Genomic DNA, 23,918 nt, shown 5'->3' with positions numbered 1-23,918 from the left:
GTGGTGGGGGGCGGCCCGAGGGGGTGGGAGAGCGTCCGGCCCATGCTGCGCCTGGGCTGGGACTGGTCCCGCCGGCGCAGGGTAGCAGGAAGCTCTCCACTCACTCACTGGACCTGGGCTAGGACTGGGTCTAGGGGTTCCAGGAAGTCGGCAGAAATTCCTACTCGGCGGGAGGGGTGGGGAGGTAGGGCGGAGTGGTGGGGGGCGACCTGAGGGGGTGGGAGAGGGTCCGGCCCACGCTGCGCCTGGGCTGGGACTGGTCCCGCCGGCGCAGGGTAGCAGGAAGCTCTCCACACACTCAACGGACCTGGGCTAGGACTGGGTCTGCAATGTGTTAATTATTGAAATTGTCCTACCAATTTGGTTTGAAAAAAATAAAAATAAAAAAAAAGTAAAAAAAAAAAAAATCTACTCAGACCGTCAAAACAGAAATAATGCACAGTTGAAATTTATTTTAACATTTTTCATGACTGAAATTTCAAAACCAAGGGACCATTGGGCTTAGTGTATGGTGACACCTTTCCCCTTGGGTTGGAGACAGCTATTTTTTGTGTGGGTTTTCCAGTGACCTTTCCTTGATAGTACATACATTGGTAGAATTGGAGCATTAGCTCTTCGATGCCCCTTCTGAAAAGGACATTAATCCTGTGGGATCAGATCTCATCCTTGTGACCTCATTTCACTTCCTTAGTGGCTCTATCTCCTCATGTAACCACACTGGGGGTAGGGCTTCAGCATAGTACACCTTCTCCCCTCTGCCCCCTAATACTGGTTCTTGAGCCCAGGGTCTCGTGTCTGCTAGGCAAGTGTTTTACCACAGAGGTGCATTGTCAGCCCTTTCCTAATTTTGTTTTCTCAAGTTTGAGACAGGCTTTCACTAAGTTGTTTTGGCCGGCCTCAAAATTGCATTTTTCCTAGCTCAGCCTACCAAGTATCTGGGATTGTGGGCATGCACTACCAAGCCTGGCTTCAACATATGAATTTTGGGAGGGACACAAACAATTCAATCTTTAACAGGTAGGATTGCTCCCAGCACCTTTCAATCACAAACAGTAGTAGGTGACCTGTGCTAGACACTGTGTGCGTGTAACTCAGCCCTTGACCAAGCACCTGTAGTAAATCCTTGTGTTTGTAAGTCTGGTCTCTGACACCCAGCTGTTGTTCTACTTAGACTAGTCTGTCTTGTGTTAGGATGGGAAAGTATTTCCATACAGAAAGCTGGGGTCATCATGAGACCCACTCTGTATTTCTCTTTTCTTCAAAGATCTCAGAACTATGCTGCTTGTTACTCATTTCCTGGAAACAATTGATTTCTCTGTTTTGGCTTGTTTTATAGCTGTTTTTGGTAGGATAACAAGTCTCATGTCAGATACTCTGTCACATTTGGAAGCAGAAGACCAGTCATGAGTTGTGATTTTCAAACATAGGCTTTAAAGGTTTCTTGTAGGAATGCTTGTTTTATATAGTTACATTTCTTATCTTATACCAATAGAGCTTATTTTATTAAACGTTTTATGGCTAGACCTGAGTCCTTTTGGAGTTGTATTTTGAACCTAATAGACCGTACGGAGGGGGAGTCTTTTGTTCTTTGTAGGCATTGACAGAATGATTCTTAAGGTATTTTTAGAATCTTTCTAAACTACTTCTCTGTGTATTTAAGGCTCCCTACATACGGTAATCAAATCCTGGTGATGAAATGTTATGACTTACACCCACTAAACCCTGGCAGTTTAACATTTAGGCCCCAGGAGGGCTCTTTTAAGGATCTCCACCTCTATGCATTTGACGCAGGATAACATAAGATATGGCTCCAACACTGGGTAAAGTGACATGCTATGAAAGAATGGTTTCTTAATTATAGTATTTAAAACTTTCCATGAGTTTAAAATACTCCTTAGTACATAATTTAACTATTATTTAGTTCACTATAAAAATGAAATTCTTTTTAGTAGGCCATTCTAATGTCTTTAGATTTTACACTTTTTCAAAAGAGTAGTTGTGAATCATATATTTGTAGAGGGTAGGGGGCCTGCCCCTTAGCTCAGTTCTTTAAGTGGCTGCTTCAACAAAGCAGTCAGACTCGGGTTGCTGTGGTTCGATCCCCACAACTCAAACCTGCCAAACCTGCCCTGAAGGCATTCGGAGCAAAAAAAAAAAAAAAAAAAAAAGCTTTCTGTAGAGGGTAAACTTGACTTAATACAGTATTAAAAATCAGGATTTTTCATTTTCTTTGAAATCAAGTACAGCGTGTTTTCTGTATTTTTGAAATTGTTGAAAGGCTTTTGGAGTATGAAAGTAGGTTTATTTGATTGTATCACATAACCAAAATTGAAAAAATAATCATGGAAAGTTGAGTTCTAGCAGAACTATGAAGGTTATTAGTCCAAGATCAGATTTGATGGTTTGAATGTGTATGTTTTGTACTCACTTATACACATGGTATATACAAAATTTGGTGATTGATGGGCTATCCTTTCAGAGCCAGAAGGAAAGAGTAGACTTGTGACACAGTGTCAGCCTGATTGGTGCTGTGATACAGCTGCCTGGAGGATCGGTAGAGCACAGCTCTGGGTGTGTCTGGCTCGTCATCCGTTGCTCTCTGGCACTGGTTCTCTTGCTCTGCCATGCTGTTATGGTTTAGATTTAGAATACCTCCTGTGCTTAGAAGGTGATGGGATTATGGGTTGGTAGGGAGTGGGATCTAATAGGAGACAGATCATAGCCTGAAAGGGTGACTCTCTCCCCAACTCCTCCTTTCTCTCTGCTTTCTGTCCACCGTGCTATGAGCAGGTCTACTCTGCCATGCCTCTCTGCCATTCTGTTTCTTCTTTGGAACCAACTGACCCTGGACATAAGTGGAGATAAACCTGTCCTCTTTTAAGTTGTTCCAGCAACAAGAAAGTGACTAAGACTAGTTTTGGAATGAGGACTAAGGTTATTGCTGTGACTACATGACTGTGTGTTCAAAAGCCTTTGGACTTGATTCCCAGGAGGAGTTTGGAAAAGTTTGGGCTAGAGTGCTGTAAACCCAGCTTCATGGGAACTCAGAAGACCAGAATGTTACTAGAAAGGTGTACGATAAAGATCGTGCTCAGTAGGTTTCAGATGAAAATGAGGACAGCATTGACAGTTGGACTCCTGGTCATGTGTGTGCTCTGGTAGAAATTTGTGTACATTTTGCTCACATCCTAAGACTTTGAGGGAGAGTAGATTATGGGGTAGACTAAAGCAGGGCATGGAGGCACACCCTATAATCTCAGCACCGTAGAGGCTGATGTGGAAGGATTGTTTTGAGTTTGAGCTCCACCTGTGAATTCAAGTCCAGCCTGAGCTACATAGTGTGACACCGTCTAAAAACCTAAAATAAACTAAATAAATAATAAAGAGCTAATGTACCAGAGAAAACTAAAAAATTTCAAATTAGGCTGTAGCATGGTTACTACTTGCTGCTTCCAGGAAGATCTGTGAGACAGGAGCAAAAAGTTTACTGGAGATACAACTCAGTGGTGTAGCACCCTCCTGGCAAGTGCAAGGTCCTAATTTCGATTCCTAGTACCCCCCTCAACCAACCAACTAAACAAAACAAAAAGAGTTCAGTTTTTCCTCCAGCCCTGCCAGCATTTGTTATTGGTTGATTTCTTGATAATAGCCATTTTTTTTTCTGGACTGAGATATAATCTCAGTATTCTTTTAATTTGTATCTTTTGAATGACCAGTGATGGTAAACATTTTTTCATAATATATTTGCTGTTTTACTTCATTTGACAAGTGTCTATTCATTTCAGATGCCCAGTTTTGGATTGGGTCTTTAAATTTGGAGGGGGCCTGAGTTTGTTTTTTGAGTGCTTTGTATTTATTCTAAATGGAGTCCTTTGTGTGAGGAACAGCTCACAAAATTTTTTCCCACACGGTGGATTGTCTCTTCACTCTGTTGGTGGTTTCCTTTGTTGTGCAAAATCTTTTTAATATGATCCTAGTTGTTGATTTTTTTGTGATATATACCGTATGATTGTGGTTTTGTTCATACAGTCTTGCCTATACTTCTGTCTTCAGGAGTTCTACCTCATCTATCCTCCGGAAGATTTGCTATTTCTGTTTTAATATTTAGATCTTTAATCCATTTCAATTTTAGTTTAATGCATGGTAATATGAGTCTTATTTTAATTTTCAACTTGTGGAAGGCCAGTTTTTCCAGGACCATTTATTAAACAGGCTATCTTCCAGTGAAAGTGTTTGGCACCTTTGTCAAAGATAAGGTGGCTGAGTGTTTGGAGTTGTTTGTGCATCTTCTAACGTGTTCCATTGATCTTTAGGTCTCTTCCCCCCAGTACCTTACTATTTTTAACACTTTAGTAGCTTTGTAGTATAATTTCAAGTCAGGGATTGTAATGTTCTCTGCCTTGCCTTTGTTGCCCAGAATTGCCTGTGCTATTCCATCTTTTCTGGTTCCAAATGAATTTTAGGATTATTTTGTCTAATTCTAAGAGATACGCTATTAGTATTTTAATTGTGATTTAACACAAATTAAATATGTATAACAATTTTGATATTATTTTTAATCTTTTACTTATTTATTTGGTACACGGTCTCACTATGTAGCTTGGACTCATAGTGATCCTCCTATATCAGCCTCCCCAGCCCTGGAGTTACAGGTGTGTGCCACCATGCCCAGCTTTGGTGGCCAGCATGGGTCTGCATGGCATGTGGTACCCAGGAACAAATGCGGATCCTTGTGCTTGCCAAGCAGGCGCTTAGACTGCCGAGCTATCACACTAGCCCTATATAATAATTTTGGGAGTATAGTCATTTTCACCATATTAGGTGTTCCCAAAGAAGTAGGGGTATCTTTTTATTTTCTGATATCCTCTTCAATCTCCTTTTTCAGAGTACTGTAGTTTTCAATGTAAAACTAGATTGATTCCTAAGTATTTCGTTATTTGTATGCTATTGTGAAAGGTGTTGTTTCCCTAATTTCTCTCTCAGTGAGTTTGAGATTTATGTACAGGTATGCCGTTAATTTTGAGTGTTGACTTTGTATCCTGCTACACTATTTACTGAATCCAAATTTAGTAAGACTTGTATTAAATCTAGAAATCTTTTGGTGGAGTTTTGGGGGTCTTTTATGTAGAGTATCATGTCTTTTGCAGCTAATGGTATGTAATTTCTTTTCCTACCCTTACTCCTTTTATTTCTCTTTCTTGTTTTAATTGCTTTGGCTAATATTTCCAGAACTATGTTAAGGGTAGTGATAGTGGACATTATTACCTTGTTTCTGATTTTATAGTGAAAGCTTTCAGTTTTTGTCCATTTAGTATGATGTTGGCTGTTGGATCGTCACAGGTGGCTTTTATCAGATTGAGGAAAAGCCCATCTATTCATTTTCTGTAGGGTTTTTATCATGAATGGGTATTGGACTTTGTTAATTGTTCTTTCTGCATCTATTGAGATGATCATGGGGCTTCTGTCTTTAGCTATGTTAATGTGATGTATTGCATTTTTTGATTTGCGAATGTTGAACCATCCTTGGGCCCCTGGAATGAATTACACTTGGTTGTGGTATATAATTTTCTTGATGATTTGCCTGTATATTATTGAGGATTTTTGCATCTATGTTCATTAGGAATATTGGCATGGAGTTCTCTTGTTTGGATGGTTTGCGTTCTGGTTTTAATGTCAGGGTATTGCTTGCTTCCAGGAATGAATTTGGAAGTATTGCTTCATTTTGATTTTTTTTTTTTTCAGAACTGGGGATTGAACTTTAGGCCCTTGCACTTGCTAGGCAAACACTTATTCTACTGACCTCCCCAGCCTCCCCCTCCCTGCAGTTTTGAATTTCATTGATGAATTGGAAAATTAATGGCATTAGGTCTTTTCTAAATTTCTTGTCAAATTTACTAGTGAATTTGTCAGGGTCTGGACTTCTTTTTCTTATTAGGCTTTTAATTACATCTTCAATTTCCTTTATCGATACTGGTTTATTTAGAAATTTTTTTATCTTGATTGGGATTTTGTAATGCATATATATCTGGGAATATACATTTCTTGTGTATTTTCCATCTTATTAGCATTGGCTGGCACAACCACTGTGCAATCAGTGAAGATTCCATAAAAAAACTAAAACAAAAGGTTCCTTTTGACCTACCCGTTTCCCTTTGTATCTTCCTGAAAGAATTAAAAGCATCATACCACAGAGATTTATGCACATCCATGTTTATGCAACACAATTTGTAATAGCTAAATCTTGGAAACAGCCCACATGCCCATCAGCTGATAAACAGACAAAGAAGATGTGATTTTTTTGCACAGTGAAATACTTTGCCACAAAGAAGTATAAGCTTGAGACATTTCTAGCTAAATGAATGCACCTTGAGATCATAGTCTTATCTGAACTACATCGGACACACATTTAAGCACTGCATTGTTTCTCTGGTGTGAGAAACCAAATATGTAAATAAGGACTAAAATGTACAATAGAGTTTAGGGAATGGAAAGAAAATGTTCAGATGGGAAGGCGAACTGGGGGGAGGGGGAAGGAGGGGACCAGAAGAAAGAGAATATAAGGAAAATAATGAAAGAAACTTTTATAAATAAGGATATAAATAAGGAGAGGGAAGAGGGGTTGAAGGAAAGGGAGGGGTAATAGGATAAAAAGAAGCAAGGTATGCACAGGTACAAATCCCCTTTGATGAACGGTATCATTATGTGTATCTAAAATGTACCAATAAAACCACTCCCTCCAAAAATGAATAAGTAAATAAAGGGCTCACTTTTGTCAGAAAGATCCTATGAAGATTGAACAGAGGAGAGCTTGGTTACTAAAAAGATTAGAATTTAAAAAATGCCAGGTATTTTATATAATGACTATAGGAAAAATGGCTTCAGCATCACAAACCTGCAAGGCCCTGCCCATTACAGGCTCTGAGGTGTGAAACTATAAGAATTTGATTTGAGAAGTGAGCTTCAGGGCACTATGGTCAAGAAGGGCCACTACAGAATTAGATTGCTGGAGGTCTGTAGACACTGATCAGTTATCAGGCACTCAGAGATCTCTGCAGTCACTGGCTACTGCTTGAGCTGGAAGCAGACATTGGAATCATCCTTGTGGTATGAGTTTTACATGCCTGCGGAGTTCAAGTGTTGTGGCGTAGTGGAGGCATTTACCCAGATTTCAGAAGGAGGTCTGGGAGGCTGTTTTGCTTCTGAGAGGGCATTGTGTGAAGCTGTGACAGTGAAGCCAAAAGTAAATTGGAAACCCCAGGACATTGAAGAGACCAGGAAGATGGAAAAGATAGAAGAAAGCTGGAAGCGGGGTGAGCAAAGCCAGCTCAAGGTAGAAGCCGTGAGGACTACAACCTGCAGTACTTCGTGGGGAGGGCTGCCCAAGCCTTTTGACAGTTTGCTCCCTTTCTTGCAGCTCACTCTACTGTTAAGATAGCTCTTCTGCTTTCTCTGCATTTGTCATACTTTAAATAAGCTCTCTATTTACATGGTACCCATGTAAATGGATTCCCATTTTCTGCTAAAAGCCCACTTCATTTTTTATCCGAGTAAAGGCAAAGACCCAAAGAGGCTAGGGGTCGTTCTGGGAGACCCCTAGCCATTCCCCTTCCCTTGGCACCCCAGTGGACTGAATACCATCACTGATCCAGTCTTTCCTTTGCCCTTAATTGATAATTTCATTTACTTATCTTAGTTACTTTCTCAATTTCATTTACTTATCTTAGTTACTTTCTCGTTGCTGAAACACAATACTCCACACCCTACAATTTTGAGGAAGAAAGGCCTATTTTGGCTAACAGTTTGTAGGGGTTTCAGTCTAAAGTCTTTTGGCTCCAAGGCAGGGCAGCATGGCAGAAGAGAAAGAGCTCATGACATAGGATGATCAAGGGAGACCCCCTTTTGGGCCATACCTCTGGTGACCCACTTATTCTGACCAGGCTTAGCCCTAAACTCGGTGGCCTAATCCATGATGAGTATCATGCCCCTGTGATCCACTTATCTCCCAAAGGCCCTACCTATGAGTGTCTGAGGCTTTGGAGGGACATCTAGATAGAAACAATAACACTTCTTCATGAATTGTGCAGGTCCTACCCTACAGGGAAAGGTCTGCCCCAGTGTAGTGCTAAAGCATTACCATTTTTGGGGGGTTCACCGCAGACTTACATATCTAAAGCTTCCAGTAGTAGCAACAGTGACATTTTGCTTTGTTTCTTCATCTTATTCATAGCTGTGGGCGTGGAAAAGGTTGCCAGTTTTTGGGTGAGCTCTTCGGACACTTTAGACTGTGATCCTATTAGAGTTTACTAGAGAAACAGATGTAATACAAGATGTGTACAAATATATGTGAATGTACAAGATTGACTTACAGTGGCCACCCACAGAGTGATTGCAAGAGTGCAGAGGGTGTCTGCACACTGGAGACCGAAGGATTCAGGCTAAGAACTGTAGTGGAACTCAGTACAGTGTCTCCTGCTAGGACCTATCAGGAGGCCAGTGGGTCTGGGCTGGAAGCCAGGAGATGATGTCCAAGCTGAAGTCTTAAGACTTGCGCTCCCCTGAAGAAACACAAGCAGATTGATTCATCCTTCTTCATTTCCCCTTTATGCCATCCAAGTGACAGGCCACCCCATCGTGTGTAATTGCCCAGTTAAGCTTCTCTTACTCAGTTTGATACAACCATCATACTATTTTTTTTTTGTCATTCACTTTTCTGCATACTTTATTTGTTACAAACATACAATTTTTTAAATATAGACTGTAAAACTCCATTTGCAAAAGTCTGCTATTGTAAGGAGTGCACACCAGCAGGAAGAGTTCTTAGACTTTTTCTCTGAGTTTTTCTTTCAGTTTTGCTAGTTAGTGGTAAATACGGGACCCGCCACTTTACAGACCTGTCTGAAGCTACTGGCTGTATTCACATTGCTCTTTTGGAGCAGCCCTGCTTGTCTCGAAGCTGGTCAGAATCTGAGCTTCAACCTACAGGCAGTGAGATCAACAGCCCGCCCGGACTCTGCTTTGAACGGTTTTCGGGAAGTGTGATTTCTGAATGGGTACTGCACTTCACGGTTTGTTTGAATTGCCCATGCAGCTGTTTGTTAAAGTGCATTCTTCTTTTAAAAAATAAGAGGAATAATCTTTACTCTTTAACCAAGGTACTTAAAAAAATGAACTTTTTGGTCTCTCAGCAGATATTCCCAAATTGATCCTAGCACTACAAACTTTAGTGTTCTATTTACAAACATTTATAGGGTTACAGGTGGAAGGGACCTTATAAAATTAAAGGTGCAGCTTCACTTGAAGCAGAAATCAGTTCTACAAATTCATACATAGGCAAACACACTTGGTTTACAATGCATAATAAGCATGTTGGTATTTACACAGATTGAAGACATACCAAAACCCCCCTTTTTAATTTTCAACCTACACTCTTAATTGTACATTTAGGTCAGGAAGCTGTTTCCTGCTACCAAGATTTGGTTTTAATTCGCCCGAATGACTTTATCATGATATTTTTATTTACTAGATTTAAAAGTTTTTGTATATGCATATATAGAAAAAGTCTAGAAAGATAAATGTAATTTTAGAAGAGGCTGGTAGTGTTAGGTTGGTTTTTTCCCTCTTTAAAATTTGCTGAATTCGTTTGTTACATAATTTAGAAATAAACATTTTAAATCTCTGAAAAAATATAGTCAAATCTGACTTTTCATAGAAGATGGATTTAATTTTGTAATTTAAAATTGAAGTTAGAAGTACTCTATATTCTGAAGTTTATCTGTAGTTCTTTTATCTTTGGCAAGAATGAATGGAGGCTTTTTGAAAAAATTATTTGTAGACTTTTTAACTGTTGTGTTTTTATTGGTATCTTAGTGTTTTGTGACCATATCCTAATTTTTGTGTATGTTCTCATTTTACAGAAAAAGCTACGAATGAATATAATACCACAGAAGATTGGAGTCTGATTATGGATATATGTGACAAAGTTGGAAGCACTCCTAATGGGTATGATACCCAGTAAATATTTAGCAGCTTTATTATGCTGTCCTTTTCCTGTGTAACTTTGAAAGGATATTGCAGTCCTAGTTTTCAACAAGCTCTTAATGTAACTAAATTATTATTTAAACTTCTTAGTTAGCTATTTAGTTTCAGGAAATAAAAACTAAACAGAGCCCATAGAGTGGGTGTATAAGTCTTGTTCTGAAAGAACAAATGGAAGAGAATTCCATTTGTTACCTGAGCTCTGTTAAAGGCTTGATACAGTAGGGACACATGTTCACAGAGAGTAGATTAGTTATTTGGGCATTTTCCTGTAACTTAGACATGTATGAGAAACTTCCATTAATGAATAGGTAAATATAGTAGGTAACAATGAAAAGGTGATCTCTAACGTGTTTTTAAGGAGAATGCAGCAGTTAGTTTTAATGCTCAGATTTTCAGGCTGGGGAGATGGCTCAGTGGAATAAGCGCTTCCCAGGCAAGTGCAAGGGCCTGAGTTCAATCCTCAGTTCCACCAAAAAAAAAAAAAAAAAAAAAAAGGAACACTCAGATTTTCATAGTGTATACACTTTTGTATCTGAATCTTTTAAGATTATATAGCTAGTTCTTTATAAGAGTATGAAAAGAGAGTTTATATGGTGTAGTTCTCTTGTGATGACTTTCTATGAGGTGATGTTTTGTCTGTTTTGGAGTGTATGATGATTGCAGCAGTTATTTTTAAAGTTCTGTGAGTTTGAACAAAAGATTATGTAAAACCATTTTACATGCTTATTCCATAACAAAGCAGATTTTCTAGGATTTGTTTTTAAACTTAGTTAGGAAATACACTGTATTTTAAATGTTTGAATTGAAATTATAAAACAAAATACCATCTGTATTTTTTTTCTTAGAGCAAAAGATTGCCTGAAAGCCATAATGAAAAGGGTTAATCATAAGGTTCCTCATGTTGCTCTGCAGGCATTAACTGTGAGTAAAAGTCATGTTGTTTGACCCAGTTTTCAAAGTGCTCTTATTCTAGTAAGTTAGGTAAGATAATATTTCAACATTTGTGTGTTAACTTTTATTGTTGTTAACAGCTTCTTGGGGCTTGCGTGGCAAACTGTGGAAAGATATTTCATTTAGAAGTATGTTCCCGTGATTTTGCAACAGAAGTGCGTGCTGTGATAAAAAATAAGGTAAATTTTATAAAGAGAAGAATTTAAGACATTTTTAAAAAACATGTATCAGTTAAATTGTGTAATAAAATTATACGTGAAATTGCTTTTAGATAAATTAGAATGATTTAAACTTCTGATAGTATGCGAAACAGTTTTTCTCTCCAAAACATGCACTGTTCATAGGAGCTAATCTTTACTGAGTTCTAGTGAGCAGTCATTTCTTTAATGATTTTATTTAGACTGTCCTGTTTGTACAGAAACTGGGGCTTGAAAGAAGTGACTTTTCCAAGTTTGTGCAGCAAGTAAGGAGGCAGAGCTGAGATTCAGCTCAAGAGTTCTATGACTCGAGACTCCGACTCCTGTAACTGCCATTCTTTGCTGACTCCCATTACAGTGGGTGAGCAAAGGAGATCTTTGTTTGGGGGAGGCGTTGTAGGGTTACCTTTCTTTGTGATAGAACCTTAAACACATCATAATTTATACTATTAGTGGCAAAAGTCCCAGAATTTTAGTCAGGTTGATACAGAATTCTTATTAGTTTTAAGAATATTAAGAAAACACAAGAATAATCTTTGAAGTTAAAAGATTTATTGTCATTATAGCAAGGCTTAGAAATTGATATTCTAGCAAAGTAATTTTACATGAAATGAGCATATCTTAAGAGGTAAGTAGGTATCTATTTATTACTCAAATAGATTAGGGGTTGCTGGGCTTTTGTTGATGTTCATATAATTAAAAAGAATCTTGATGGTAACTTTCTTTTTAATTAAACAATTTAATTATTTCTTTTAACTACAAGTCCCCCCCCCTTGTTTTTTTTTTCTTTAAAAGGCTCATCCTAAAGTATGTGAAAAACTAAAATCTTTAATGGTAGAATGGTCAGAAGAATTTCAGAAGGACCCTCAGTTTAGTCTAATAGCTGCAACTGTTAATTCAATGAAAGAAGAAGGAATTACTTTTCCTCCACTGAGGTCTCAGGTAAGGAAATTATTCAGACTCATGATTGGTCCTTTTTTTTTTTTTTTTGGCAGAGCCTCATGTAGTTCAGGCTGATCCTGAACACACTGTATATCTCAGGCTGGCCTCGAATTCATGTGCACCACCATGCCTGGCTCCAGCTCTATATTATTTTGAAGGTTTGTATCTTCTGTAAAAGCTAGGCAAGGAGTGTTCTGACATCATTAGTCATCTCATTCCCCAAGTGCCTCTTACATGGTGTCTTACATTTAGTAGACATTCTAAGAGTTCAGTGTTTTTCTTCCACACAGTAGAACTTTGAAAAGTGAATATGGCACAATTTATTCGGCATAGTGTGAAAGGCTTAGATGTGTAAGACAGCCCTTACCTTAAAACTATTTACGCTACATTTGATATATAAAAGATATGTAAATGACAAGGAATAAAAGGTAGAAAGTTTAGATGCTATGCTTCTTGCTATCAGGGTAAGAGGGGGAGCCGTGAACTAGGTTGGTGATGTAGTGAAGTGGTAGAATTTTGAGACTTAAATGTGTTTTATTAGAGTGGAGTGAAGAAGACCTGGGTGTGGTAGCACACGCCTGTAATCCCAGTACTCTGCAGGCTGAGGCATCCGAGGAGCACCTTGAGTTCAAAGTCAGCCCGCGATACATAGTGTGTTCAAGGCCAGCCTGAACATAGCCAGTTTGTTGAAAGGGAGAGGGAGAGGGACAAGGAGAGATAGTAGCAGGGGAGAAATGACATGAACAAATTTATAGGGCTGAGAATTATTTATTGAAGAGTGAATATGCCTGAATTGAATAGTTTACATGTAAGGTGGGTGGAACTAGAAATTTATCTGGAGAGGTAGGGGATAGTTTCAGTAACACAAGGAGAGGGACAGGGATAATGACTTACAGAGTGGGTTGGTTTTTTAGGTGTCTGGGAGAAAACACTGTAACTTGCTTAGACTTTCAGTGCCTTTTGTTCTCCAATTATTAGATTGTAGGCTAAGGAAAGAAACTAACAAAGGAGGTACTATATTTTCTTTTATTTTGACTGTAAAGAGACAAATGTAATTTAATAGCTGACCAGGCCAAAGGAAGCAAGAGTTTCTGAGACACAAGGTAAAGTTTTGAATTTTCTGAGCAGTTCTGGAAGTCATCTTTCATGAATGTCAGTGCACAGTGAACAAAGATATGGTGAACAGTCCTTCCAAGTGCCATCCAGTGGGAAGGCAGACATGTAGAAATATATTGCAGCATGTCCATGTCCATCTCATTCACCAGTTCTGGTACCATACAACTTCTGGCTCTTGCCAAAATCCAAATAGTCATAAAAGGTAAATGTTTTGAATTAATTCAGAACATTGAGGCAGCCTCAACAGCACAGCTAAAGACAGAAAGGACTTCCAGCCTGCTTCAGAAATTGTAAAGAATGATGGCATAAGTGTATCTGAAGAGGGGAGGGTATGAGAGATTACTACTAATGTCTTTTACTGTAATAAGAATTTTAAATTTAAGTGTTCGCTGCATATTGGAATTATATGACTACAGCTGTACCTGCCATCCCCATCTTCCTCCTCTCCTTCAGCAGTCATGACTTGTTCTTGGCACTTCTGTAGCTCTGTGCCTTAGAAGTCGATGTCACTCACTTTGGACAGCTGAGCTCAAGAAGTCAAGACAGTCATACTTATCCACTCTATAAGTACTTAAGTGCTTTGTGTATGACAAATTGTGTGTCAGATACTTAGATTATGAAAAACAGCCAATTCATGTCCTTTGTATATTTATAATTTTTTGAAAACTTGTTTTAGTACTTGGAAACAGCTACTTAAAGTGATAAAGAACTGCACTTTTTAATGAAACTCATTTATATCAGTATTTTTTAAGTTAATTTCTGCTGGTAATTGTAGAGCTTACATTTTCTCTGAGAGGATAGGATGTTCACATTTCTCTTACGTTTACAGGCTGCCTCTGCTGCTGCCAAGAATGGAACATTATCAAACAAAAACAAAGAAGATGAAGACATAGCTAAAGGTAAATGATCAAGCATGTATAATTTAGTATTGCTGAAGGTATCTTCACCAGATAATTTTATTGAAATAAAAATTGTAATAAAACTGTATATTCTAATTATATCTCATGTATAAAAATTAGTAGACTCTTAAAATTAAGGAAAACAAATGACATGATGTAAGATGGATTTAATTCACTTTTCTTCTTCAGTAATATATATTTAGTGACCTACCTTTGGAGAGATTACTTGTCACCTTTTCTTTAATGCCAGAGTTATGAGTCAAGAACAGAAATATGTTCACTGCTTGTCCTATATGGAAAGCTACCCATATTATAATGTCACAATCTGTTTGCTATAAAAATAATAACTGCTATATATAACAGTCTGTGATAATAAAGCATGAGCAAAACTTTACTTTAAAAAATGTCATGTTTTCCTGCCTTCCTGAAAGTTACCTATTTAGCATTTAATTGGACAAATACCATATTCACTAGATAAATTATTAAAGACAGTGGTGCCTCAGTTTATGGACCTAGTTTGTTTTATAGTTTTGGGTGAGGTGCCTGCTTTTGTGTTTGTGTGGGAATGATGGCCGTGGCCATGTTTGTCACCTGATGCAGTTTGCCAATCAAATCAAAATTTTGCCAAATACTTTTGATGGTAAACCAAATTATTTGCAAATAGAAGTGTTCATGAACTGGGGTATTGCTGCATTACCTTGTTGTCTGATGCTTTACTGTGAACTTTTTAAAAAAATAATTCTGGCCTCTTTTTTACATTTTAATTTTTTAAACTAGCTATCGAATTATCATTGCAAGAGCAGAAACAGCAGTGCACAGAGACAAAATCTTTATATCCATCTGCAGAAATTCAGTTAAACAATAGAGTTGCACGAAAAGTGAGAGCTTTATATGATTTTGAAGCCGTTGAAGACAATGAACTCACCTTTAAACATGGTGAAATTATTATTGTTTTGGATGACAGGTATGTTTTAAATTTTTAATAATGAAATATTCTTTTTTATAGTACTGAAGCAATTTGATTTATTTTGGCAAAACATTAATAAAGAAGGAAGTTACAGTTAAATTAGTTCTGTTTTCTTCAGTTTGAAAAATGCAATTTCTTTCTTGCTTACTTTCTTGCTTGCTATTTTTGTGGTACCAGGGATCAAACTCAGGACCTTGCACTTCCCAGGCAAGCACTTATTCCACTGAGCTATCTCCCCAGCCCCTATTTAATAATGAAATATTCTGAAGTTTTAACTACAGTATCCTTGAGAATCTCAGATATTCAGGTTTTTTGCTTTCAGGGTATTTAAATCATAATAGAACCTTTCTTTTTGCATTTCAATATATATTTTTTCCTACAATAAGAGAGTAAGTAATGCAAGTTGCTAATTCTTTTTTTTTTAAATTTGCTAGTGAAGTATCCTTTGTCTTGGATGAAAGATGTGTTAACTAACACTGTTAATGACTACCATTGAAAAATACATACTCAGTTACCTGGTTGCATTTACTTTGGGAGTATATCAAAATTAGAATAACATCAGGAAGGAATATTGGTATATTACCTCGATCAATGCAACCAAAAGCTATTCTCTGCTTTCTCGTGATTCTTAACCTATTACTATAGTCCTCTCACGATTTCTGTGTGATTTGAAGTTGTAAGCCACAATAAATTGATCTATATTGAATTTTAAGTCTATTCTTTACTGAACTGTCCCCAGTCCTTTTTAAAATTCTTTCAAACGGTCTTGGTAAGTTCCCCAGCATAGACTTGAACTTTTTTTTAAAATGTATTTAGGGTCTACAGGTTCTCACTATACAGATCAGACTCATAGTGATCTTCCTGTTTTCCGCCTTCCAAGTGCTGAGATTATAGGCGAGTGTGCGTCACCAGGCCCAGTCTCATTGCTGTCCCAGTGCATCCTGGGGGCGGGGCTGGCACCTCACTGGGACCAAACCTAGACCCTGTGTCTGTCTATTAATCTACTGAGCTATCTGGCTGGCCCTAGCTTAAACATTTGATTCCCTTGCCTCAGCCTCCCCAAGTACTAAGATCAAAGGTGTGAGCTATCATACTGTGCTTTACTTTTTTATATATACCAGGAGTTGAACTTGGGACCTTGTACTTTCCAGGTAGATGCTTATTCCATCAAGCTACCTCCCTGGCCTATTTATTTGCTTTACTTTTACTTTTAAAAGAAATTGACGAAATTTAGTGTGAAGAAACCTGACAGCTTGTTGCTATGAACAGAGATTGGAAATGTATTTGGCATCCATTATAAATAACTCACTGGGGATATGCCAGACTAATACAGTGTTGTAAAATTTTATTTTAAAGAGAAAAAATGAAAATTTCAAATAGGGTAACAATGGTTAATGCATTGCATATTGTTATCATTACATTAGTTACAAGATACATACATTTAATTATTGAAACAATATTTGCCCAAACGTTTCCCTTCAGTGATCTAAGAGAAATTAGTAGTGTAACGATCTTAATTGTCTTGTGTGCATGTATATACATTTTTCTTTTCCCTTTTTTCCTTTCCCCCATTCCAGTTTCTATTTCCTTTTCAACAGTATCTTTCCTTTTTACAATATTTACTGTACATTTGGATCTTAATCTAGTATAGTTTTAAATGAGTAGAACATATAATGGTTCTTCTTTGCTGCAGCAGATATTTACTGAGAAAATATTATGTAATAGAATATAATACAGGGCTGGGGATATAGCTCAGCTGCGTAATGCCTGGGAAATGCAAGGTCATGAGTTCAATCCCCAGTACTGCAGAATAACTCAAAAAGAATGTAATGCGAAGTGTACAAGGACACAGTTCTCTTTCTGTCAAACCTGAAATAAAACCAGGGAGTTAAAATTACTGTACAGATAATTATACGGAAGGAGAACATGGATGCAAAGAAAGAGGTACTATTGGAGGCTAAAAGGAGCACAGATGCACTTGGTGCAAGCATGAGGGGAAGACTTATTTACAAGGTTCATTTGAGGTGAACCTTGATTGATTCTGGCAGAACAGGAAATATTTTACAGTTGGGAAGAGAAAGGTGATGGGGAATGGGAAAAAGAAAGGTCTTAGCACAGTCAGGGTAGCACTATGTTCACTGAGAAAATAATCTTCATTGCCATACATTTTTTTAATGTTTTGGAAACAGTCATTTGAAGTGGAGTTCATGATCTCTGAAAGAGTAAATAAAGGTAAAGAAGTTGGGTGCTCTAGACAGTGGCAGTGAAAGTCCCCAGTGCTGTGTTAGTTAGAATAGTTATCACAGAACTTTGATTTGTACTTTTTTGGGGTCTCAGGCAGGGCTTCACTATATTGTTCAAGCTGACTTTGCATTCACTTTGTAGCCCCGGCCATTTTCAAACACAGTGACCCTCCTGCCTCAGCCTCCTGTATCCTGGGCCTATAGATATGTGCCACACACTAGCCTGATTATGTATCTGTAAAATTACAGACGTTAGTAAATAGAAAACTGCACAACTTCTTTACCTTTATTTACTCTTTCAGAGATCATGAACTCCACTTCAAATGACTGTTTCCAAAACATTAAAACATTTTTAAGATTCAAACTTAGTACATTAATTTTATGTAATAGAATTTCCTAAAATAAATTGTTGTTTCCAAGTTAAGTACAGTACGAATTAATGGCAGTTACCTCACCAAGCCTTTACTGTCCTATGCTGGTACGTAGCCCTTCTGTTTTTCTGTTGTAGCCAGAAAAGAAAGACTGAGAGTCTTTTTGCAGTGTCCCATAATGGTGTTTGACTTTCATATGGCATTGGTACTTTTTATAGTCTTATGACCTATAGCAGGTAGCGGATTGTATTACTGTAGTATGTCATGTCTTTTTCATTAATTTCCAATTAAAACATGAATTTATTAAATAATTTAGATTCATGAAATAAATTTCAATTGGTACTTTATCACTTCAAAAACATACCTTTTTGGGGCTAGGGAGATTGCTCAGTGGAATAAGCACTTGCCTGGCAAGCGCAGGGCCCTGAGTTTGATCCCTGGTAGCACCAGAAAACTCCCCCCCAAAACAAAAAAACAACCTAACATACGTTTTTCTTTTTTAACTTCTAAGATAATTCAGCATGCATATGCTGAAAGAGGTGGGTGATTCCTGTCATTTTGATGATGGGACGCCCTTGCTGCAGTTACATTTGCCTGTTATGTCTTGATTACAGATGGTCAAGAGACTGACTCTTCATTAGATTTTCATGAAATTAAAAATACAAGGTTAAAACATTTACATGAAGATGTCAAAGCCCTTGAAAATAAATCATTCTTCAAACTCAGTTTGAGAAACCTGAGTTGACTAAAAAAGGTGCATATTTTTTAATCAGAATATGTTTTAAAAATCACTTTCTACATTTTTACCTTTATCTCACCACTCGTTTTGTTCTTTCTATAAACATTTGAAATGATTAAGTTCCAAAAGTACCATCTGCTGATTAGGCCCCGGTGGACTTGTATGTTTGGTCCTTTGTTTAGACAGCCTCTTCATAGGAATTAAAAGAATTAGAAAGAAAGTAGACTTTACTTGCAAGGAAGATTTATGGGTCCCAGCTGTAAAATATTTGGTTCCTCAAATTAAAAATAAAAAGTATTTCAAGGAAAAGGATTCCACAAGATTACACAAATTCCAAGGTTTACTATTTCTGTTTGTTGTAGAAATAGCAGGTTTTTTTACATAATTATTTTATCCATAAAGTCATTTTATTGTTAACTGTTGGAAAAGTCAGGAAGTGATTTTTTTTAAAAAAAATCACTCCAAGTTTTCATAGGTTTTGAGACCTAAACTAGATAGGATGATCTTAGAGTAAGGAGTGGTGTGAGACAGAGACCAGCAGAGACCACCAGGCTTATGTAAAGGCAGCATGACGTGGACTTGATTGTGCCTGGGTGAAAAGGCTGTCTGTAGGGAGCAAAGAGAAGAGGACTTTTTTTTTTTTTCTTTAATAGGGCTTGATAGGAAGGCAAAGGAACATTAGCCAGGAAAATTGTAGTAGACCTCAGTGGTCACAGTTCTCAGGCTGTTTGGTGCCTTAGTGTACACAGTCTTTGAAATGTCCCTTGTAAATGTCTGGGTGCCTTCAAGTGTCTTGATAGAGTCTATATGCTCTGTCTTTTTTATGATGTACTGCATTTGCTGAGTGCCTCAATCCTGAGCTCGGAAAAATGCCTCTACTGGCCGACAGGTTGAGTAATGGGAGAGTCGTGTCCCAATCAAACTTTACACTTAGGGTTTTTGTTTATATCTGAGAGTATATTTTTTATTTCTCTGCACTTCCCCCCTGTATTTCCCTAGTTTTAATCTCATTTTCTTTCTAGTGAGTGCCTACTCTTAATCTTTAAAACCCACCTATCTCAGATTTTTATGTCCTCTGAAAACTCTTTCCCTTCCCTGCTTTTATCTCCCAGTATAGTTAGGAGTTCTCTGTGTTGCTACAGCTCCTTGAATGTATTTGTATAAGACCATTTCTTATGCTGCATATTGAGTATTTTCTTTATATGTGTCTCCTGCTAGACCCATTGATTGTAAAGAGGGTCAGCGCTTCCCTGGGTGGGAGGAACTAGAGAAAACAGTTCCCAGCAGATAAAGCAAGATAACCTGTTAGGAAGGGGAAATTGAAACACTGCACTTGGATTTTCAGTTTCATCGGTGCAGAAAGAGTATCTTATTTTCATAATTTCAGTGCCTAGCCTGAAAGTACCGGTTCTCTCCTTGGTAGACTTTACCTTTTTTTCAGTACGGAGGATTGAACCCAAGACCTTCATTCACACTGCACTATATCCCCACCGCTTTTTAAATTTTGAGAGTGCTTGAGCTAAGTTACCTAGACAAGTCTGGAATTTCTGATCCTCCTGCCTCTGCCTCCCAGTGGCAGGGGTTCTAGGGGCATACCACCACACCCAGTTTGTCCTTGGAGGATTTTCATAAATGGTAGCTGAATAATCCATTTGTTGAAGGTAAAGTTTATGTCCCTTACACTCATGCCATTTTTTAGTTAGTTGTGATTTGTTCTTTTCTAAAAAGCTCTTAAGTATACATGCCACATTTAAAATACTTACAAGTGATTTGTGTGAAATTGTAGTGAGGGATTACCTTCACTTAGGTATTTAAAATTGAACAATAATGGGGAAAGATCGGGAACAACCTAATCTATATAGACATGTGTGAGTTAAATATGTGTGTTCATGTGATAATAAATATGTGTGTTCTTGTGAGAAAACTTTAAAAAGAGATAAGATCTGCATACATGACATTCACATATCATGACTGATACATGACATTGAAAAGATCTGTAAGGACTAGATCCTATATGTATGTATCACCGTTTTTGTATAGAGTTAGGAACAGATACTACAGAAGACTATAGAGTATCAAGAAAGGTACATGCCAACTTCGGTGGTGGTGTAAGGTAGATGTGAAGTTTGGGGCTTACACCCACTGAGAAAGGGGACTTTAGTGTTATTTACATTTGATTTTCTTTTTTTATGCCATAATCAATTGTGACTAGTCAATGATAGGTTTTAGATTTAGGTGTGGAATATGAATGTTTGTTGTATTTGTACTGTTCATTATTTTTTATTACATTTAAGAAAATCATCTTTTACCTATAGCTGGGTAGAACCCAATATTTTCAAAGTAGGCTAAGTGTAATTTTTACTTTACCTATTTCAACACAAAGTACTGAAATACAGAGAACAGATGAATTTTTTACATTGCATTTTTCAGTGATGCCAATTGGTGGAAAGGAGAAAATCACAGAGGAACGGGACTCTTCCCATCTAATTTTGTAACAACTAATTTAAACATAGAGTCTGAAGCAGGTAAGCTAAATTTTAGAGAATATTTAATCTATTAAGATATTTTTCACTTGTATTTTATGATTGACATTTAAAATAAGTTTGCATTTAACTTCTGTTATTTAAAGCATTTGTTTATAGTCATTATACAGTCTATTCTTAGCCAATTAATGATTTATCTCACATCAATCCTAGAAACCTTTATATCTTAAATCCTTATTTTTTTTAGTTAGCAGTTTACTTATTTTTTTGTTCCAAAGAGAATAAAAAATTAAGGAAAATCCCAATAAAAATGATTCAGAATTTCAAAATAAGATGATAGGAAATTAACAGTGGTTGTTATAGTGCATATTTTCTTTAAATTAGTTGTTCAAATTACCAGATACAGGCATGCAAAAGTAATCAAACAATTTAACATTAATTTCTCCTTTCAAAAAAACCAATAGAAATCAGTAATAATCAGTAATACAGTTATCTTAGCTGTCTGGTGTGTGTGTGCGCGCATTTTACCTTCTTTCTTTTATTTCTTCTTTTCCATGTCTCAGTTGTTTTTCCTTTTGAGCAGTTTCTTTCCATTTGACAGTATCTATTGTATGGACTTTATTTATTCATTCAGTTTCTTACATTATATATCTTAAATTCTTTGAGGAAGTATTTAGGCATAGTGGCACATGTCTGTAATACTCTGGGAGGTGAGGCAAGAGGATTACAAGTTGGAACCTACCCTGGGCAATTATGTGAGACTGTATCTCAAAATAAAATATAAAAAAGGGCTGGAGATGTACTTCAGTGCTACATCTAATTATATAGTATAAGAGGCAGTTTGTGTCTTCTGTAGAGAGAATATTTTCACTCGTCACTGAACCATTCAGAAGGTGGGGGTTTGCCAACGTGGTGGAAGAGGCAAGTGACTACAGTTATATTTTGGAATTTACCTTACTGGTGATTTGGTTCTAAAGAACTTGAGGCAAGAATAAGGTAATGTGATCAAGACTTTAAAGTGTCTGGCTCAGGTCTTCAGAACATCCCTGGGTTCTGTGGCCACAGATCATACCCCTCTTTCCTGGGCAGCTGTGCTATGGACAAAGCATTCCTGTAGGCAGGGGCAGGGAAGCTCAGTGTAGGTTCATGATAGTGCTACTGATGATAAGAGAGGAAAAGAGCTAAGGTTTTTGAACTCTTATTTTGTCAGACCTTGTACTAAATTCCTTTTACCATTTTATTTCTCACAATACTTTGAGATAGATACTTCTGTTACTCTATAAATGAGGCAACTGAGGCTGATTTATTATGTATCTAGTGATAGAACTAGGATTCTAAGAATAGTCAGCAGTCTGACGTTAGCATGTACTTAGACTCTACTTAGCCTCCCTGAGGGATATAATCCTTTACCAATTCTAAAGAAAAAACTTAAAATGAAAAGTCTGTATATCTTGTGTATTACAGGCTTTATGTGCATAGAATGATGCTTTCAGAAAAATTGAGATTTTCCAGGCATAGTGGTGCACACCTATGTATAAGCCCAGCACTCAGGATGCTGAGGCAGGCAGATTGCCGAGTGTGAAGCCAGCCTGGGCTTCATAGCAAGTTCAAGTCTAATCTGTGCTACATGAAACTCTGTCTCAAAACCACCTCCTACCACCACCAAAAAATTGTGCAGATGGATCCTGGTTTGAATCTTAAGTACTTTGCTTCTAGTTGTACTTATTTTTCTAGTCTGAATCTCTAGATATCTAGGAATATTAGAGAAATCTTTTAAAATCATTTTATAAACCATGTGCTTAGGGTCCTGTATAACAATTTCCCAATGACATAAGCTGGACTAATGGAACTGTAGTTTTGAAAGTAAGATATAGGGGCAGGGGGTGTAGCTCAGAGGCACAGTGCCTGCCTGGCAAGCATGAGGCCCTGAGTTCTATTCCCTGTACCAAAAAAGAAAAGAAAGGAAGGAAGGAAAAGAAAAGAAGTAAAACATAGTGGATCTGGGGAGGGAGGGGGGTGGGTTACAATGACCAAGATGCAGTATATATGTGTACCATTCCCCAAGACACAGTTTGCTTGTTGTTTTTTGGGTTTTTTTGGCAGAACCGGGGATTGACCTGAGGTCCTTGCACTTGCCAGGCAAGCACTTATTCTACTGAGCCATCTTCCTGGCCCCCACGACACAGTTATTTAATACATATTTTCTTTGAGAACTCATAGAAATACCAATTTCATATTAATGGTAAAACTTGACTGTTTATGTGTGTGTGTGTGTGTGTGTGTGTGTGTGTGTGTGTATGTGTGTGTCTTTTGGAGACAGGGTCTCGCTGTGCAGTTCAGGCTGGCCTTCAGCTCACTTTGTAGCTCAGGCTGGTCTCAACTCTCAATACTCTTCCTTGTCCTGCGTGCTGGGATTACAAGTATGTACCACCACACCCAGCTAGTATATGTTTGGTTTTTTTTGTTTTGTTTTGTTTGTATTTTTAGGGAAGGGTCTACAGGGTGTTCAGGATCTCACTACTAGATCAGACTCCTAGTGGTCTGCCTGTTTACAGCCTCCCAAGTGCTGGGATTACAGGCGCACGCACCATGCCCAGTCTCAGTTGTTCTCTCAGTATGTCCCGGGGGTGGGGCCAGCACGGCAGGCCCAGGGATCAAACCCCTGGCTGAACTATTTGGCTGGCCCACCTGCTAGTATATGTTTTTGATACATAATAATTGTGCCTTGGGAATGGTACATATATATGTGTGTATAGTACATACAGAAATAATGATCTTGGCTTTCCATATATTCTTATACTGAGCTCTGTCATTTAGGACATTACTGAAAGGTAGTCAGATATTTAAAGTAACTGTAGGACTTTAAAAATCTTGTGGTTGGGCTGGGGAGATGGCTCAGTGGAATAAGCGCTTCCCTGGCAAGCGCAAGGACCTGAGTTCAATCCCCGGTTCCGGAAAAAAAAAAAAAAAAA

At 37.7% G+C, this 23,918-nt stretch overlaps 1 protein-coding gene across 2 annotated transcripts in view; it reads left to right on the top strand.

The window, feature by feature from the left end:
* Positions 1–23,918, top strand: part of Stam2 (signal transducing adaptor molecule 2) — a 51,420-nt gene that overhangs the window by 11,633 nt on the left and 15,869 nt on the right. For both annotated transcript variants that reach the window (XM_023721351.1, XM_004636665.2), the window contains exons 2-8: positions 9,915–9,999; positions 10,884–10,959; positions 11,070–11,168; positions 11,982–12,128; positions 14,074–14,143; positions 14,921–15,107; positions 20,894–20,988. In XM_023721351.1, coding sequence (XP_023577119.1) covers positions 9,915–9,999; positions 10,884–10,959; positions 11,070–11,168; positions 11,982–12,128; positions 14,074–14,143; positions 14,921–15,107; positions 20,894–20,988 — 759 coding nt within the window. The remainder of the gene's footprint in view (positions 1–9,914; positions 10,000–10,883; positions 10,960–11,069; positions 11,169–11,981; positions 12,129–14,073; positions 14,144–14,920; positions 15,108–20,893; positions 20,989–23,918) is intronic.

This window comes from Octodon degus, unplaced genomic scaffold (genome assembly GCF_000260255.1).
Source record: "Octodon degus isolate 3935 unplaced genomic scaffold, OctDeg1.0 scaffold00082, whole genome shotgun sequence".
NCBI classification, from domain to species: domain Eukaryota; kingdom Metazoa; phylum Chordata; class Mammalia; order Rodentia; family Octodontidae; genus Octodon; species Octodon degus.
The sequence above is the reverse complement of the archived record's forward strand: the minus strand, read 5'-3'. Positions and strand labels throughout refer to the sequence as shown.